Source organism: Schistocerca cancellata, chromosome 9 (genome assembly GCF_023864275.1).
Source record: "Schistocerca cancellata isolate TAMUIC-IGC-003103 chromosome 9, iqSchCanc2.1, whole genome shotgun sequence".
NCBI lineage: Eukaryota > Metazoa > Arthropoda > Insecta > Orthoptera > Acrididae > Schistocerca > Schistocerca cancellata.
This window is the reverse complement of record NC_064634.1, coordinates 1,177,623-1,195,495: the sequence shown is the minus strand read 5'-3', so window position 1 is coordinate 1,195,495 and position 17,873 is coordinate 1,177,623. Positions and strand designations below refer to the sequence as shown.

Sequence of the window (17,873 nt, the reverse complement as noted above, 5' to 3'; positions counted from 1 at the left end):
CATGGACAACATCAGTTGGCATGTTGTATCTTCTCAACATGTGGCAAAATGTGACGGAAGATCACTTTTCTATGTCACAGGCCAAACCAAGCTGATGCCTTGTTGGAATACAAATTTCTGAAGCTTCATTTCCATATTTAGTGGTATGGGATAGTGTACCACCATTGAAATACACCATTTCAAACCACAGACGTTTTGAAGATCTGTCAAAAGTGCTTAGTTTTTGGCACTATTTATTACAATTAAATAGTCTGAAAGTGACACATTAGTAGTTAAAACTTGTACATCTATACTCGACAAGCAATATTATGGTGTGCGATGAGAGTGTATTTCTGGTAACACTGTCTTCTACAATGCCTAACCCTCTTTCCCTGTTCCATTCAAGAATTAGTGTGGGAAGAATGGTTATCAGTATAGATCCATATGAGACCTAGCTTCTCCTGGTTTATCCTTATGGTCATATCACAACATGCACACAAAAGGAAGTAATATACCATCTCAAAATTTAAACATTAACCCTCTATATGAGGCACAACACCTCTTGTAGCATCTGCCACTGGACTTTGAGTCCCTAATGCTCTCATGACAATTGAAGGATCCCATGATCAAACATGCTGCTCTTTTTAGCAGTTTGTGTATTTTTATATAAGCCAATGTGGTAAGTCTCCAGGCTAATGTGCAGTGCTGAAGAATAGGTCAAATAAGTGTTTTCTAAATGACTTCTTTGATGGATGAAACATATTTCCTTAAGATACTTCATATGAAACAAGCCTGGCACCTGCTTTTCCAACTTTTTGTTTGATTCAGTCATTTGATTTTAGATTTGCAGTATCTTTTTTCTGGTTTGGGAAAGTACTGATTCCTTTAAGACAATGGGACACTTTTAATTGGTCTAGGATTTTGAAAGGTTTCCAATGGTAAATGCTGATGGAAGATCACAGTGTTTCCCACTCCCTCTACAACAAAACTTTTTCATGCTGTTTATCACTGTATTGGTCTTTGAATGATTTGTTGACTAGTTGAACAATTTTCACAGACCATATCAGTGTGTTTAGAATTACATTGTGCTTCATTCACACCATCTCCTAACATACTTCTTTCAATGAATCTATGGAGACTGTGTAGGCATTGTAAGTTGGCTGTTTATGTACTGCCATCACCAGCAAGGTTATGACTGCAGAAGTCTCTAGGGGCCTCACCATCCTTTTTTGAGTTTGTAGATGGTGCCCACAGGGCCACCCAGCTATTGCAACCTGTTATTCCTTCCCGGGCAGCATTTCCTCCCCCATGCTCCTTCCTCCCCATCCTTGCTCCTTCCCCGCTGCATCCTACTTCCCTTTCTTTTGGTGTTCTTCCTTATGTTGACCAGGCTATCCACCTGATTTCTTGCATTCCTCGTGGTTTTGTTCCCCTTGGCTTTTCTTTTTCATCCTTCTTTATTAGCATTTTTGGTCTCCATTTGGGGGTTTGACCTCCTCTTCTAAATTTTCTCTCCATAGTGTGAACCATTTGGAAAGAACTCCCTCCCTAGCATTTATGACATGGATTCCTCTTTTCCTGTCCTTCCTCTTTTCATTGCCCGATATAGCCGCCACCCCCCCCCCCCCCCCACCTCTGCCACCACTAAGACACCAGCACATATAGCTGGTCCATGTGGTGAGCCTGTTATGTACCCATCTGGCTGAGCCCCCTGACGACAAAGGGGTCACACTTCTGATAACTGAGCTGTTGCCCCCCCCCCCCCCCCCCCCCCACACCTATGCCAAGGAGTGGTTGTCAGAGTTCCCAGCAATGGCCGCCGTGCCAGACAGTCCTTGCTGTGGCTAGCTACTGGAAACACACTATTTATAGCCAACACATAGAATCCCCTACCATACAGCTATACAAGACAGTATAAAGTCAGTATAATATATAAACCCTTAATGTAATTATGATAATGATTATAGTGTTCTTAAAAAGAGAAGCAAAGATGAAGAATTATTTGTAATTTATTTTTGAAATGTATGTTTCAAAGGTGATTTTACACAAATAGGTCAATATATGATGATGTTTTCTTTGCTGCATGTTGTTAGAGGTAAATCTTTCTCCTGAGGCAGTTAGTAGTAGAAGTTTGAAGTGTGCCAGCTTCTGCAACATTGACCCACAGGACTGTCAGTAACAGAAAAAGTAAAGTCAAAACAACCTCCTCGAAACACAGTTTGACCTTTCGAAACATCAATTAAAACAGGCAAACTAACATTCATATTACACTTCTTCACCTCAACCGGCCATCAGATCTGTCTCATCTGAACTATGGTCGTCAAGTTTATAGATCAACTGCCCCTTCCACACTGCTCCTCTTGGACTCTGTGCACCATCATGATATCTGTTCAGCCACTGATCACTTCCACCCCTTGTCAATAGTTTTCTGGTTGACACTGGGGTCCCTCCCATTTCAGTTCGGCAGTCCCAACTCCTGGTTTCCTGTGCCAGCACTATCTGCTGCTCCCCTGTTTACCCTTCCTAGTCTACTCTTTTCATGGCTTTGGGCCATCACCTGCCCACTGGCCACCCTTGGGTGGGTTTATCGGTTGGGCTCCAGCTTGCTTCTCTTCACCATGACTTCCATCTACACTCCTTGTCCTCTTCTCCAAATTCTCTCCCAAGCACCCCTTTGGGCCCGGATTCAGATGGATGTCTTCTGCGACTCAAAAACCTCCACCACTCCAGTGGTACTGTATTGTTTGTTCTGAACACTTATATGGGAGTTTCAGGATGCCCTACACCAATGGCTCTAAATCCACTGATCACATGGGATATGCTTTCATGTCTTCTGTTGGCCCAGAACACCATCTCTTGCTTGGAATGTGGGGGTGTTTACTGTGGAATTGAGGGGCATCTATCAGGTCCTTTGCTGCGCTAAATGGTTCTCACTCACCCAAGTTTCATTATGAATGGACTCAATGAGTGGCCTTCAGGTTATCACTCAGAGTTTTTCCTGCCACTCCTTGCTCTCTGCCATCCACAACCTTCTTGGTGGTGGTGCTGCTTGGTCAGTTGATTTCCTTTGGGTTTAAGGCCATGAAGGAATTTCATGTAGTGAACTTGCTTATCATATGGCTGGTGGGTGGAGGGCAGCCACCGACTCCCACTCTGCCCCCCTCCCCCCACCCCCACCCCCACCCCCACCCCCACCGCAAATCTCTGTGTTCCATTCCAGAGGCAGATCTGTGGCTTTACATCGCATCCCTTTCTGCTCAATCGTGGACCTACTCTTGGGAGGCTACACACCGTCTAATAAACTTCACACAAGCAAGGAGACCCACATGATGGTCTTCTCTCTGCCTCTCCCGTCAGAACCTAGCATCCTCTGCTGTCTTCATATTGGCCATACTAGGTTCACACATCATTTTTTTTATGTAGTGTGGAGCTCCCCTCACGGTGATCTGTATTTTGCTGGGCTGTCCCACTTTTGGGCCGTCCCACTAAATATGCCCTCCCACCTTCCTTGTCTTTGCTGTTAGTGGATGATCCTTGCATGGTTATGTATGTGCTCAGTTTTCTTTGCAAAAGTGGATTGTCCTCCAAACTCTAAGTCTTTAAATTTCCCTCTGGCATTGGACACTCTCAGTTAGCGTAGGCATTGATTGTGGAGGCCATGGCCTTGCCTCTACACCAACCAGGTTCTCCCCCACCTTTTCTCCTATATTCTGTCTTAACAGTTGTGCAGTTTTGCTTTCCTTTTTCTTGTGTTTTCTTTCCTTGGTATTGTACCTATTGTATCGTGTGAATCTGGATGCCGGGATGGGTCAGTGGAAGTGCTGGTGTCTCGTCTTGTGTAGCATTTCTGGGACGCTCGTGCTCTCCCCGTCTCCTGTTCTTTCCTCTTTCTGCTGCCCTGACTTCCCTTTTCCCTCTTTGTTTGCCCATTATCCTTTTGCATTGATGGGACTGTGCTGCTTGTGTCGTTCCTCCCTTGATTTCTGTCGTCTTGGATTATGCGACTGATGTCCTCACTGTTTGGTTGCCTTCCCCCACCCAAAAAAAAATTTAAAAAAAATCAGTAAGTCATCCAGCTAACACATGACTGTTGAAGTCAGAATTTTTAGGAAGTCTGTTAAATCTACTTGGTCTGAGCACATGTACTGATGCCCTTGAAGTTAATGCTCTACCTAACTATAAAGTACAGGCATGCATATCATCCATGCTACAGACCATTTGAGACCTTGATATTTGTAAGTCCTTTTGTAATTGTAACTGGCTGCTGTGTACCAATGCATGGTTTTATAGTGATATACAGTGATAAAATGTTCTTGAACTTGCAGTCTTTTAATTTCCAGTTTTCAGATGAACTGTTCGTTCAGTCATTTAAACCATCTCTAACTTTACAAACATGTACACTAACTGATCAAAAGTAGCCAGACACCCTACACAATGTAAAATATGGGCCACTAGATGTTGCAGACCTGCCAGGATAAAAGGACGTCAGCAGTATTGGGTTGTCAGTGGAGAAGCAGAAACAACAGAATGAGTAGCTCAGGAGAGTTCAGGGACTTCAAATGTGGCAGGGTAACTGAATGACACCTGAGTAACGAATCCATAAGGGACATTTCAACCTTCGTAAAGCTGCCAACTCGACTATTGATGTAATTGTGAAGTGGAAATGTGAAGGGCCAAACCAAAGCTGAGGTAGACCTCGTGTGTCGATGGACAAGGACCATCGTGCGTTCTGGAGGGTGGCTGCAGGAAATGACATGAAGTCAGTGGAATGAATCAATCAAGAATTCCAGAGTGTTGCAATCAGTCCAGCTATTATGACTACTGTGCATTGTGAGTTAAAAAGAATAGGGTACTGTGGTGGAGCAGGTCCTCATAAGCCACACGTTCCTGGGGCCACTGCTGTGGGGCAGTTGGGATGGTGTGAAGCTGGATGCCACTGGACAGTGGTCTGACTGGAAATGGGTTATTTGGAGTGGTGAATCTTGGTATACCCTGTGGCAATCAGATGGCTGATGTCTGGAGAATGTTAGCTGCCATTGTACATGTTGCTGATGTTGAAATATAGAGGAGGTTAAGCTGTGAGGGTGTTTCTTGCGGTTAGGGTGTGGCCTTCTTATTGTGCTGCAGAAAATGCTAAATGTGGTAGAATATGAACAAACTTTATTGCATTGAGCACTACATATAGTAGAGGAACAGTTTGGAGGCAGTTATTTTATAGGCATAACAATGCATGCTGTTGTAAAGTGGTTTGTGGTCAGCAACATTCTTGAAATGGACTGGCCTGCACATAGTCCTGACCTGAACCCAATGGAGTAACTTTGGGTTGAGTTAGAATGTCAACTTCACTTCAGACCCCAGCATGGTTGAGTTAGAACATCTTCACTCAAGACCCCAGCATCCAACATCACTACATTCTGTGGTTTTGGCTCTTGAGGAAGAACGGGCTGCCATTACCAGACACACACTTGGAAGCCTCAAGGAAAGTGCCCTTAGGAGAGTTGAAGCCATCATAAAGGCAAAGGGTAGACATAGCCCATATTAATGTCCACTAACAGACGTCTGGATATTTTTGATCAGATAGTATACATGACATCCTCTTTAAGTGAGTGCTGAGGCTTTTATTTCATGACTGTTGAAATTGGTTTTGCTCTGTTGCTGCTGAATCTGGAAAGCTACAAGCACAGTCTGCATATTTTTCTGAAAAAAGTAGGTGTGATGACAATTCCAGACAGTCCTATGGAACATCAAATACTGAAATCCAAATACCTGTTTCTTTTTGCGGGTATGTATTGATGCACATTACCAAACACACAAACTACTCATGAATTACATTCATTTCTAAAACTTTTCCCAGTGCGTAATGGGGTTGGTACAGTAGCCAGTATGTGTGATATGAAGAAACAAGCAGTGTTGGTTGCAGTGTTAAAGTTTTTTATTATTTCCCAGTGATATGTTTCACATTCATTTAGACATCTTCAGATTGGCTGATATTTGGCAGCAATGAGTAAATGTGATATTGCTCATAAAATACGCCAGCAGCCTCTTGTCAAAGCTTTAAAACATTGTGTGGTGTCATTATTACAGCATGAGATACAGTCCAATGCATACTGAATGGGATCAGGGTTACAGTAAAGCTGTACATCATAAATGTGCTGGAGGTGTAGTGCATGTCGTGTGTGATGTGTGAAACCAGAATATGCACAACTCTTCTGGCCTGTTTGTGAGGTAAAGCTTTACTGTAGACCTGATCCATTTGGTTTGCATTGGACTGCACCGTATGCTGTAATACGGATGCCGCACAGTGTTTTTAAAACTTTAACAAGGGGCATTTACCTCCTGGGATATTTTATGTGAGGCATCACATTTACTTATCGCTGCCAAATGTCAACCAGTCCAAAGGTGCCTACATAAAGGTGAAAAGAGTCATTTGGAAACTGTAAAAAATTTAAACGCTGCAATCAAGACTTCTTTTTCTTTGTGCTATTAATCTCTCCTCTAATACACAGCTGCTTAATTTGGACACCTTGTAATGTTACAGCTATATGCAGAATGCGAGGAAGTATTCGCAGCTGTTCCACGACCGGCCAGAGAAGCCCCTGGACAGGGCCGTGTACTGGGTGGAGTACGTCCTCCGCCACAGGGGGGCCCGCCACCTGAGGTCGGCAGCGCTGGACCTCGCCTGGCACCAGTACCTGCTGCTGGATGTCATCGCCTTCGTCGTGCTGTGCGCCTTAAGTGTTTTGGTAATAGTGGTTATAGCAGTAAAATTATTAATAAGGACCTTCTTCCGGAAAAGTGACAAAGTAACAAAGAAGAAGAAAAACACTAAAAATGAATGAATGTGTTTTTTCTGTTGAGAAAACTGAATGCTGCATGGATTATACAAAATATCTCAGGAAATCATAGTAATTACTTATTAACAGTGGTTAACTTAAGCTAATGGATCATGCTGTAAGAGAAGAGAAATAAATTTTTTACTGTTCATATGAATATATGTGTGTATTCTTTTTACAAATTAAATAAGGAAGCCTTGTGGTGATCTTGTGGTTGATTATAACACAGAGACACCAACATTATGAAACATGTTTATTATTAATTCTCCAAGAAAACATCTGATTAAGGCTAACTGGTAAACCTCAATGTGATAGTGTCAGAAGTTCCATGCGGCTTTCCGCGGATTATGCTGTAATATACAGAGAAGTTGCACCATTAGAAAATTGTAGCAAAATGCAGGAAGATCTGCAGCGGATAGGCACTTGGTGCAGGGAGTGGCAACTGACCCTTAACATAGACAAATGTAATGTATTGCGAATACATAGAAAAAAGAATCCCTTATTGTATGATTATATGATAGCAGAACAAACACTGGTAGCAGTTACTTCTGTAAAATATCTGGGAGTATGCGTGCAGAATGATTTGAAGTGGAATGGTCATATAAAATTAATTGTTGGTAAGGTGGGTACCAGGTTGAGATTCATTTATACTTGAGTATTGCTCATCAGTGTGGGATCCACACCAGATCGGGTTGACAGAGGAGATAGAGAAGATCCAAAGAAGAGCGGTGCATTTCGTCACTGGGTTATTTGGTAAGCGCGATAGCGCCACGGAGATGTTTAGCAAACTCGAGTGGCAGACTCTGCAAGAGAGGCACTCTGCATTTCGGTGTAGCTTGCTCGCCAGGTTTCAAGAGGGTGCATTTCTGGATGAGGTATCAAATATATTGCTTCCCCCTAGTTATACCTCCCGAGGAGATCACGAATGTAAAATTAGAGAGATTCGAGCACGCGCGGAGGCTTTCAGACAGTCGTTCTTCCCGCAAACCATACGCGACAGGAACAGAAAAGGGAGGTAATGACAGTGGCACATAAAGTGCCCCCCATCACACAGTGTTGGTTGGCTTGTGGAGTATAAATGTAGATGTAGATGTAGATGTGATGTGTAGCAAAGGAAGCAAAGTGTATCAGTCCTGTTGTTCCTTGAACTCGATTCACTGGCAACATGGAGTGCCCGTGCCCCTTGTAACATACCATTCCTGGCCACACCCAAGGGCTTGTCTGTTGGTTGCTGTGGATGCCAGAGCTGAATCCTGGGGGAAGTGGGCTTTGTTCAGCATGGACATGCTGAGCCACTAATCCTCCTATACAGATGTTGGCAGAGGCCTGCTGTGTCAGCTGAAGTGACACTGATCGTCTGATAATGGCACGTGGTCTCCAGCAGTCCAAAGACCAGTTTGATGCAGCTCTAAATGTTAGTATATCCTGTGTCAGCCTACATAACTGCTTCAAACCACATCAGTATAAAGCCGTGTACAATGCTTGGTCTCCCTCTACAATTTTCTCTCTGTCTCTCTTTTTCCACTACAATGATTCCTTGATGTCTCAAGATGTGTTCCATCAACTGATCCCTTCTTTTAATCTAATAGTGCCATAGATTTCACCTTTTCCAATACAGTTCAGCATGTCCTTGTTAGTTATTTGCTCTACTTACATGATTTCCAGCATTATTTGTACCAGCACATTTCAAAACCTACTACTCTCTTCTTATCTGTACTGTGTATTGTCCATGTTTCACTTATGTACAAGGCTACACACCATTAAAATACCTTCAGAAGAGACTTCCTAACACTTAAATATACAGGTTGGCTATAATTAAACTTTCACTACTTGACACAACCACCATGAAAACAATTGATCACAGGACAATGAAACTGCTGAGACATTTGTATGGTCATTCAGTAGAGAAATAATGAATAAACTATTGCAAGTAACATTTTAATTTCCAGATGAGAGGGTAACTTTTATTACCAGCACACCACATTTATATTCCAGGTTACAAACACTGCTCAATGTGATGACCATCTGCATCCACTATAGCCTGTAACCGCACTAGAGATAAGATTCTGCAGCACTTTTCAAACCGTGGGCCACTGAATGTTCAGCTGTTGTGACATAGCTGATTCATTGCTTGAAGATCGCACGTGCATCAATCAGTCTCAGCAATGGCAACTGTAACTTCAACAATATGTGGCACAAGTGGCTGTTGACCTCTGCCAGGAGTCCCAAATCGTCAGTTAGTTAAAGCTCTTAATCGTGTTCTTCAACCCTAGTGCAGATGAGGACTTCACTGTATTCCTTTAAAGCACTGATACTGACAAAAAGAGCAGCAGCAATGTTGCTGTTGCTTTGATAAAACCGCTTACGCTTGGGTTTCTGTCCTGTGTTGCTATACCAGTACCAGTGCCTAACAGCAAGTCGTGACACTAACACAACTAACAATGCAAATCCTGCAGTGCACTGTCTGTACACCATTGTTATAATGTTTGGTGCCCACATAGTAAATAGTTTTCTACGTACACTAGCTTGATAAAAGTTTAATTATGACCACCCTGTATATTAGACATTAGGAAATTCCTCTTTCTCAGAACTGCTTTTCTTGCTGTTGCCAGTCTGCATTTTATATCCTCTCTACTTCAGTCATGGTCACTTATTTTAATGCCCAAGAGCAAACTGCATAGACCACTTTAAGTGTCTCGTCTTATAATTTAACTGTTTTAATTGAACTGCATTCCATTACAAGTTTTACTTTTGTTGTTACTCATCTTAGAAATTCTCTTCAACTTTTCTTCAAAGTCCCTTTCTGTATCAGACAGAAGTGCAGTATTATCAGCAGACTGCAAAGCTTTTATTTCTTCTCCCTGAGTTTAATTCCCATTCTAAATTTATACAATTTCTTTTAGGGAAATGGCACCAAGGGACAGGAAATGACAGCAGGTGTCCTCAGTATGTATGCCTGGGGGCCTCATTCAACATGTTGAAGAGGTTATTCCAGCAGCCATTGAGGGAACATGGTGCAACCAACTGCAGATTGTGGCATATTTGGAACAAATGATGCCTGTCGTCTGAGCTCTGAGGTCATTCTTGGGTCATTCCAGCAACTGTCAGGAAAGGTTGAGAAGACTGGCCTTGCGATTAAGTTTCAATGAAGCTCACAATTTGCAGCATTGCCTCCAGAACTAATTGTGGCCTTTTGATTCTGAGTTGAGTGGAAGGATGACCAGACACTTCAGAGGTTCTGTGAGAATCTAGGCTGCAGCTTCCTGGACTTGCACCATAGGGTTGAGAACTTTAGAGTTACTCTAAAAAGGACAGGTGTGCACTACACATTACAGGCTGCTACTCAGGTAACTGACACTGTGTACACAAAGTTTTTTTTTAGATTAGGCAACTCTCCATCCCATCCAGATAACGATAGCTGTAGGAAAACCAGAAGCATCAGTGTAAGGTTGAAAGAAATGCCTCCCACAGGAGAGAGTATTAAATTCCTAATGGTAAACTGCCAAAGCTTTTGCAACATAGAGCCAAGTTTGAAGTGCTTATGAAAAATAGGGAAGCTCACACAATATTAGGTACAGAAAGCTGGTTGAAACCTGGAATTGATGTTGTTATGGTCTTCAGTCCAAAGACTGGTTTGATGCAGCTCTCCATGCTACTCTATCCTGTGCAAGCCTCTTCATCTCAGAGTAACTATTACAACCTACATCCTCATGAATCTGCTTAGTGTATTCATCTCTTGGTCTTCTTCAAAGATTTTTACCCTCCGCACTTCTCTCCAATACTAAATTGGTGATCGCTTGACGCCTCAGAATGTGTCCTACCAACCAGTCCCTTCTTCTAGTCAAGTTGTACCACAAAATTCCTCTTCTCCTCCATTCTATTCAGTACCTCCTCATCAGTTATGTGATCTATCCATTTAATCTTCAGCACTATTCTGTAGCACCACATTTCGAAAACTTCTATTCACTTCCTGTCTAAACTGTTTATCGTCCACGTTTCACTTCCATACATGGCTACTCTCCACACTACTACTCTCCACACTACTACTTTCAGAAGAGACTTTCCAACACTTCAATCTATACTCGTGGTTCTTCTTCAGCAACTCTATTCTTGTGACTGCCAGTCTAAATTTGATATCATCTCTACTTCAACCATCATCAGCTATTTTGCTGCCCAAATAGCAATGCTCATCTACTACTTTAAGTGTCTCATTTCCTAATCTAATTCCATCAGCTTCACCTGATTTAAACTGACTTCCTTCCCTTATCCTCATTTTGCTTCTGTTGATGTTTACTTTATATCCTCCTTTCATGACACTGTCCATTCCGTTCAGCTGTTCTTCCAAGTTCTTTGTGGTCTCTGACAGAATTATAATGCCATTGGTAAATATCAAAGTTTTTATTTCTTCTCCCTGGATTTTAATTCCTACTTCAAATCTTTCTTTTGTTTCCTTTATTGCTTGCTCAATATAAAAGTTGAATAACATCGGGGATAGGCTACAACCCTGTCTCACTCCCTTCCCAACCACTGCTTCCCTTTCATGTCCCTCGACTCTTATAACTGCCATCTGGTTTCTGTACAAATTGTAAATAGCCTTTCGCTCCCTGTATTTTACCCCTGTCACCTTTACAATTTGAAAGAGAGTATTCCAGTCAACATTGTCAAAGGCTTTCTCTAAGTCTGCAAATGCTAGAAATGTAGGTTTGCTTTTCCTTAATCTTTCTTCTAAGATAAGTCGTAAGGTCAGTATCGTCTCATGTGTTCCAATATTTCTACGGAATCCAAACTGATCTTCCCCGAGGTTGGCTTCTACCAGTTTTTCCATTCGTCTGTAAAGAATTTGTGTTAGTATTTTGCAGCTGTGACTTATTAAACTCATAGTTTGGTAATTTTCACACCTGTCAACACCTACTTTCTTTGGGATTGGAATTATTACATTCTTTCTGAAGTCTGAGGGTACTTCACCTATCTCATACATCTTGCTCACCAGAAGGAAGAGTTTTGTTATAGCTGGCTCTCAAGGCTATCAGTAGTTCTAACAATATGTTATCTACTGGTGGGACCTTGTTTTGGCTTAAGTCTTTCAGGGCTCTGTTAAATTCTTCACACAGTATCACATTTCCCATCTCACCTTAATCTACATCCTCTCTCATTTCCATACTATTGCTCTCAAGTACATCACCCTTGTGTAGGCCCTCTAGATACTCCTTCCACCTTTCTGCTTTCCCTTCTTTGCTTAGGACTGGTTTTCCAGCTGAGCTCTTAATATTCATACATACAGTCCATATTCAACTACTACTTTTCCTTTTCTTCCTTTTCTTACTGTCAAATTCCAGTCCCCCATAACTATTACATTTTCGTCACCCGTAACTATCTGAATAATTTCTTTTATCTTGTCATACATTTCTCAATCTCTTCATCTCTGGATCTATTTAGCGTGCAAACTTGTACTACTGTAGTAGGCATGGGCTTCATGTCTATCTTGGCTACAATTATACTTTCACTATGCTGTTTGTAGTAGCTTATCCATGTTCGTATTTTTTATTCATTATTAAATCTACTTCTATGTTATTCCCATTTGATTTTGTATTTATAATCCTGTATTCACCTGACCAGAAGTCCTGTTCCTACTGCCACCAAACATCACACATTTTCACTATATTTAACTTTAACCTATCCATTTCTCTTTTTAAATTTTCTAAAATCTGCCAGATTAAGGGATCTGAAATTCCATGCTCCAATCCACAGTATGCCAGTTTCCTTTCTCCTCATAATGACATCTTCCTGAGTGGTCTCTGCCCAGAGTTCCAAATGGGGATCTATTTTACCTCTGGAACATTTTACCCAAGATGATGCCATAATCATTTAAATATACAGTAACGCTGCATGCCCTCGGGAAAAATTGTGGCTGTAGTTCCCCCCTTGCTTTCAGCCATTCTCAGTACCAGTCCAGCAGTGCTGTTTTGGTTGATGTTATAAGGCCAGATCAGTTAGTCATCCAGACTCTTGCCCCTGCAGTTACTGAAAAGGCTGCTGCCCCTCTTCAGGAACCACAAGTTTGTCTGGCTTCTCAACAGATACCCGTCCATTGTGGTTGCACCTACGGTGCTGCTATCTGTATCATGTATCACTGAGCCACACAATCCTCCGCACCAACAGAAAGGTCCATGGTTCATGGGGGGCAGGGGGGGGGGGGGGGTGTGGGAATTGTTGTTGTTGTTGTTGTTGTGGTCTTCAGTCCTGAGACTGGTTTAATGCAGCTCTCCATGCTATTCTATCCTGAGCAAGCCTCTTCATCTCCCAGTACCTACTGCAACCAACATCCTTCTGAATCTGCTTAGTGTATTTATTTATTTATATACTTGTTCCATAGATCTGTACATGTGAGCAAGTCACTCAGATGTGGAACGTGTCAATGTACATAACAAAATACATAGAATAAAGACATTGTTATAGTATTAATAACAGTGCACAAAAGTCATACTTATTAGCTTAAAAACTAGTCAACATAAATGTGAAGATAGCAGTTTCATATATAGGGCATTATTTCATCTATTTTAACCTTGAACAGTAATCAAAACTTCCCACTTTGGGTTTAAAAGTGACCCAAAAATGGAAATGAGAAAAACAGGAATTTTTACATTAGGGCATTATTACATTAGTTTAACAGTAAACAGTGTCAAAAAATTTAAAATCATCTTTCCAATCTGGGTTTTACTTATTTCTCTGAAAGAATTCCTCTAGTGAATAAAGTGAGGTCTCAAGTAAATAATTTTTCAAGCTACGTTTAAATACTGATGTACTACTCCTTATACTTTTGATGCTGTTGGGTAGGGAATTGAAAATTTTCGTTCCAGCGTACTTTACCTCTTTCTGAATAAGTGTCAAGTTCTTTAACTCACAGTGGAAATCCTCTTTTCTTCTGGTGTTATGTTCATGATGTAGGCAATTTGTTTCATACAGAGTGGGGTTATTTATTACGAAGCACATCAGTGAATATATGTACTGAGATGTTGCTGTCAGTATTTCAAGTCGTTTAAAAAGATTTCGACATGAGGTTCGTGGGGGTACACCACAAATGATTCTTATTGCTCTTTTTTGTGCTGTGAGGATTTTCTTTGCCCCAGAAGATGACGCCATAACACATGACTGAATGAAAATAGCCAAAGTAAGCTGACTTTGAGATGGTAATGTCATTGAAACGTGACAAAATTCGTAAAGCAAATGTTGCCGACGTCAGCCATTTTAGTGTTTGTAGAACGTGATGTTCCCAGTTCAGCCTACTGTCCACGTATACGCCTAGGAATTTTGATAAGTACACTTGCTTTATCATCTGATCATTCTGTGTGATAACTATTTCTTTTGGGTTTTTGTGGGTTGTCTGGAACTGGATAAAATTGGTTTTTTTCAGGTTTATTGAAAGGGAGTTAATACTAAACCAACCCAGAACTTCTTTAAGGATATCATTGACCTCAGATTCTAAGTCAGTAGTTGACACATTATCCACCACAATGCTCGTATCATCAGCGAACATTGTAAATTTACACTGCTTATTGATGGATAAAGGCAGATCATTAACATATATGAGGAACAGCAAGGGCCCAAGCGCTGATCCCTGTGGCACTCCCTGCTGCACAATTCCCCACTCAGTCCACTATATATTGTGATACACTATCTGAAACATCTAGAATAATCTTCTGCTTCCTATTTTCGAGGTACGATTTTAACCAGTTTCCTACAGGTCCTGTAATTCCATAATGACAGGCCTTCTTGAGGAGTATCTGGTGATCTACACAGTCGAACGCCTTTGATAGGTCGCATAGGACACCAATTGGCAGCCTCTTTCTGTTTATAGACTCTAGAACATCATTTGTGAATGAGAAAATTGCGTTATCTATTGAAACTCCCGTTTGAAAACCAAATTGCTGACTGTTAATGATGTTCAGGTCACCAAGGTGTGCCACAATCCTGTTGTACAGAGCTTTTTCTAGGACTTTTGAAAATATTGTTAATAGAGAGATAGGGCGATAGTTTGACACATTTGTAGCATCCCCTGCTTTGTACAGGGGCCTGACAACAGCGTATTTCATTCTGTCTGGAAACACTCCTTGTTGCATGGATGTGTTGCAGATGTGAGCCAAAACTTCGGTCACTTCACTACAGCAAGCCTTCAACAGCTTGCTTGAAATATCGTTGATACCAGCAGAATGTTTATTTTTCAAAGACTGTATGATTTTTTTGATTTCATTGGCAGTAATGGGAGGCACACTTATTTGACTGAAAGGCTCTGGAAAATTATTTTTCATTATACAGGCAGCTTTATCTACAGAACCATGGCAACCTATCTGTGTTGGGACAGTTAAAAAATGTTGGTTAAAGATTTCAGCAATTTCCTCACTATTAGTTATCTCTGAGTTGTCAACAGTTAAAACAATATTTTTGTCTTTGGTGTAGTTTACAGTCCCTGTTTCTCTCTTTATCACATTCCAGATTGTTTTAATTTTATTTTCAGAATTAGTAATTTCAGATGCTATACACATACTTTTAGAGTTTTTAATTACTTTGGCAAGAATTTTACAGTAGAGTTTATAATGTTTTAGCTGAGCAGGGTTGTTCGAAGTCTTTGATGCTATGTAGAGTTGTCTTTTTCTCTGACACGAAGCTATAATGCCCTTAGTGAGCCATGGTTTTTTTGCAGACCTAGCAGGTTGGACTCTGTATGACTTTTTTGGAAATACACTTTCAAAGGTACCTGCTATCTCATTTGTGAAAAAATTGTATTTTGAATTAGCAGTTTCTGCTAGATAAACAGGTGTCCAGTCAGTATGCTGAAGACATGATCTGAACGTTTGAATAGCTTCCTCACTTATTTTCCTTACTGTTTTCCATCTAGGTGAGGTGTCACTCAGAGGAATTCCCAAACTGTTGAAAGTAACTCGTTGTCCGTCATGGTCAGACAGACCATTTATAACCATTTCAATATTAATATGGTTGACTTTACTCTGATCAACAAAAACGTTGTCAATGAGAGTACTGGAAGAGGTTGTGGTTCTGGTGGGCGAGCTAACCACGGGAACAAGGTTGTACGTGCACATGAGATTTTCAAACTCCACCTTGCAGGGAGAATTAACCAAGAAATCTATGTTAAAATCCCCAACAACTACCATGCCCCTATTTTTTCTACTGAAGTACAACAAAAGAGTATCTAATTGTTTAACAAACACTTTAAAATTACCAGATGGTGCCCTGTAAACTGCCACAACTGTTAATCTGGAGGCAGTGTCTGGCACCTCTATAGCACATACTTAAAAATGTAGCTCAAAGCAGAATCTTTGTACATCTATTGCCGTGAACAAGACATTGTTTTTTACATATACAGCTACTCCTCCTTTGTCCATATAGTTCCTGCAATAAGACGTTGCCAAAACATAGTTGGGAATAGGGACCACTTCAATACCAGCAGTGATGTGGTGTTCTGTTAGACACAGAATGTGGGCACTGTTTATACCTTTTGTGTCTTCTATATTTGCTGTGAACTGATCCAGCTTGCAGTATAGGCCTCTTATGTTCTGATGAAACACTGTTAACTTTTGTTTGTCTTTAATTGTAAAGCTGCTTGAGTGAACTTTCGTTTGTGTATTAATTACTTATTGCAGATTTTTGTTACTGGACCAAATCCTGCTAGAGTTGGCCCAGTTCACTAGTTTCCCTCGTTAGTTAGGGCTATGATTGGTCTGCTTTCATGATCGTTATTGTTTAGGCCTATTATTTCATGAAAAGCTTTTCCAATGTCTGCTGCTAGTTTATTTTTGCCAAACTGATTTAGATGTAGTCCATGCTTTGTGAAGCAGTGTCTCTCATACCTGTCTGTATCCAGTAGTGTCACATTCGTAAACTTAGTGCAAAAGTGTTTCAGTTTACTATTCGTTAGGCGAATTTCTCTGTTCACACAAGACCAGTCTGCCAGGTCGTATCTCGTGGGCACAGTTGTTAGTATTATGTTTGTATGCTGTAATAACTGCAGCAATACGAGTAGCTTTTTAATGAAAGTGTTGGCCTCGTTGCAATAAACATCGTTTGCTCCTGCGATTATCGCAACACAGTCTTTTTCCGTGAATTTGGCACATTCTGTGTGTATGTCTTCTACCACATTCACGAATTTTGCTCCTGGTTTAACAATTGCTGATATACACGAACCATCTTGAGCAGAGTTCGACATGCATGTCGAAATATTGCGAGCATGACTGTCTCCAAATATTTTTACGTTATTTTTCTGTTGTGTTTGTTTACGTACGCGATCGGAACTTTTTGTTCCGCAACCACGCGTGTTTTGTGTACACGTGTTGCCGTCTACTACAAGTTTAGATGCACTGTTTTTGTTATTTGAATTATCACTGTTTATCAAGCACTGAACTTTGTCCACTGTTGAGGCTTCTTTATTCACTTGTGGGTTTCCTTTCTTGTATATAAATGTGGCGTCGTCGACGGTTACGTTTTCACGACGTACATAACACCTATCTACACACACTGTCGAAGCACTACTGTTTTGTAGAGCTGTATATCGGTCTTGGAGGACAGCGTATTTCACTTCTAGCACTTCAATATCAGTTTGTAGCATTCTGATTATTTCGTCCTTATTTTTGATAATGTTTGAAAATTTACTTTCACACGCGGGTGCTACGCACGGCTCACAGGTCCACAAATAGTCATCAGTTACGAGTTTTAAGTTGATCTTGCAGCAATTTTCATGAAACCAGTACTTTCAGGTTCTACACTGAATTCCTTTACGAACTTTTCTGATACACAATTTACAATTACTATTACTTTTATCTTCATAACTGGGAGCTGGACCTACACGTACTTTCTCTATCGGCGCCATCTTGAAATACCTCATCTCTTGGTCTCCCCCTACGATTTTTACCCTCCACGCTGCCCTCCAATACTAAATTGGTGATCCCTTGATGCCTCAGAACATGTCCTATCAACTGATCCCTTCTTCTGGTCAAGTTGTGCCACAAACTTCTCTTCTCCCCAATCCTATTCAATACTTCCTCATTAGTT

At 41.0% G+C, this 17,873-nt stretch overlaps 1 protein-coding gene across 1 annotated transcript in view; it reads left to right on the top strand.

The window, feature by feature from the left end:
- LOC126100311 (UDP-glucosyltransferase 2-like) overlaps positions 1-6,969 on the top strand; it is a 102,939-nt gene extending 95,970 nt beyond the window's left edge. The window contains exon 6 of the mRNA XM_049910922.1: positions 6,518-6,969. Coding sequence (XP_049766879.1) covers positions 6,518-6,818 — 301 coding nt within the window. The 3' untranslated portion in view covers positions 6,819-6,969. The remainder of the gene's footprint in view (positions 1-6,517) is intronic.
- The last annotated feature ends 10,904 nt before the right edge of the window (positions 6,970-17,873 follow it).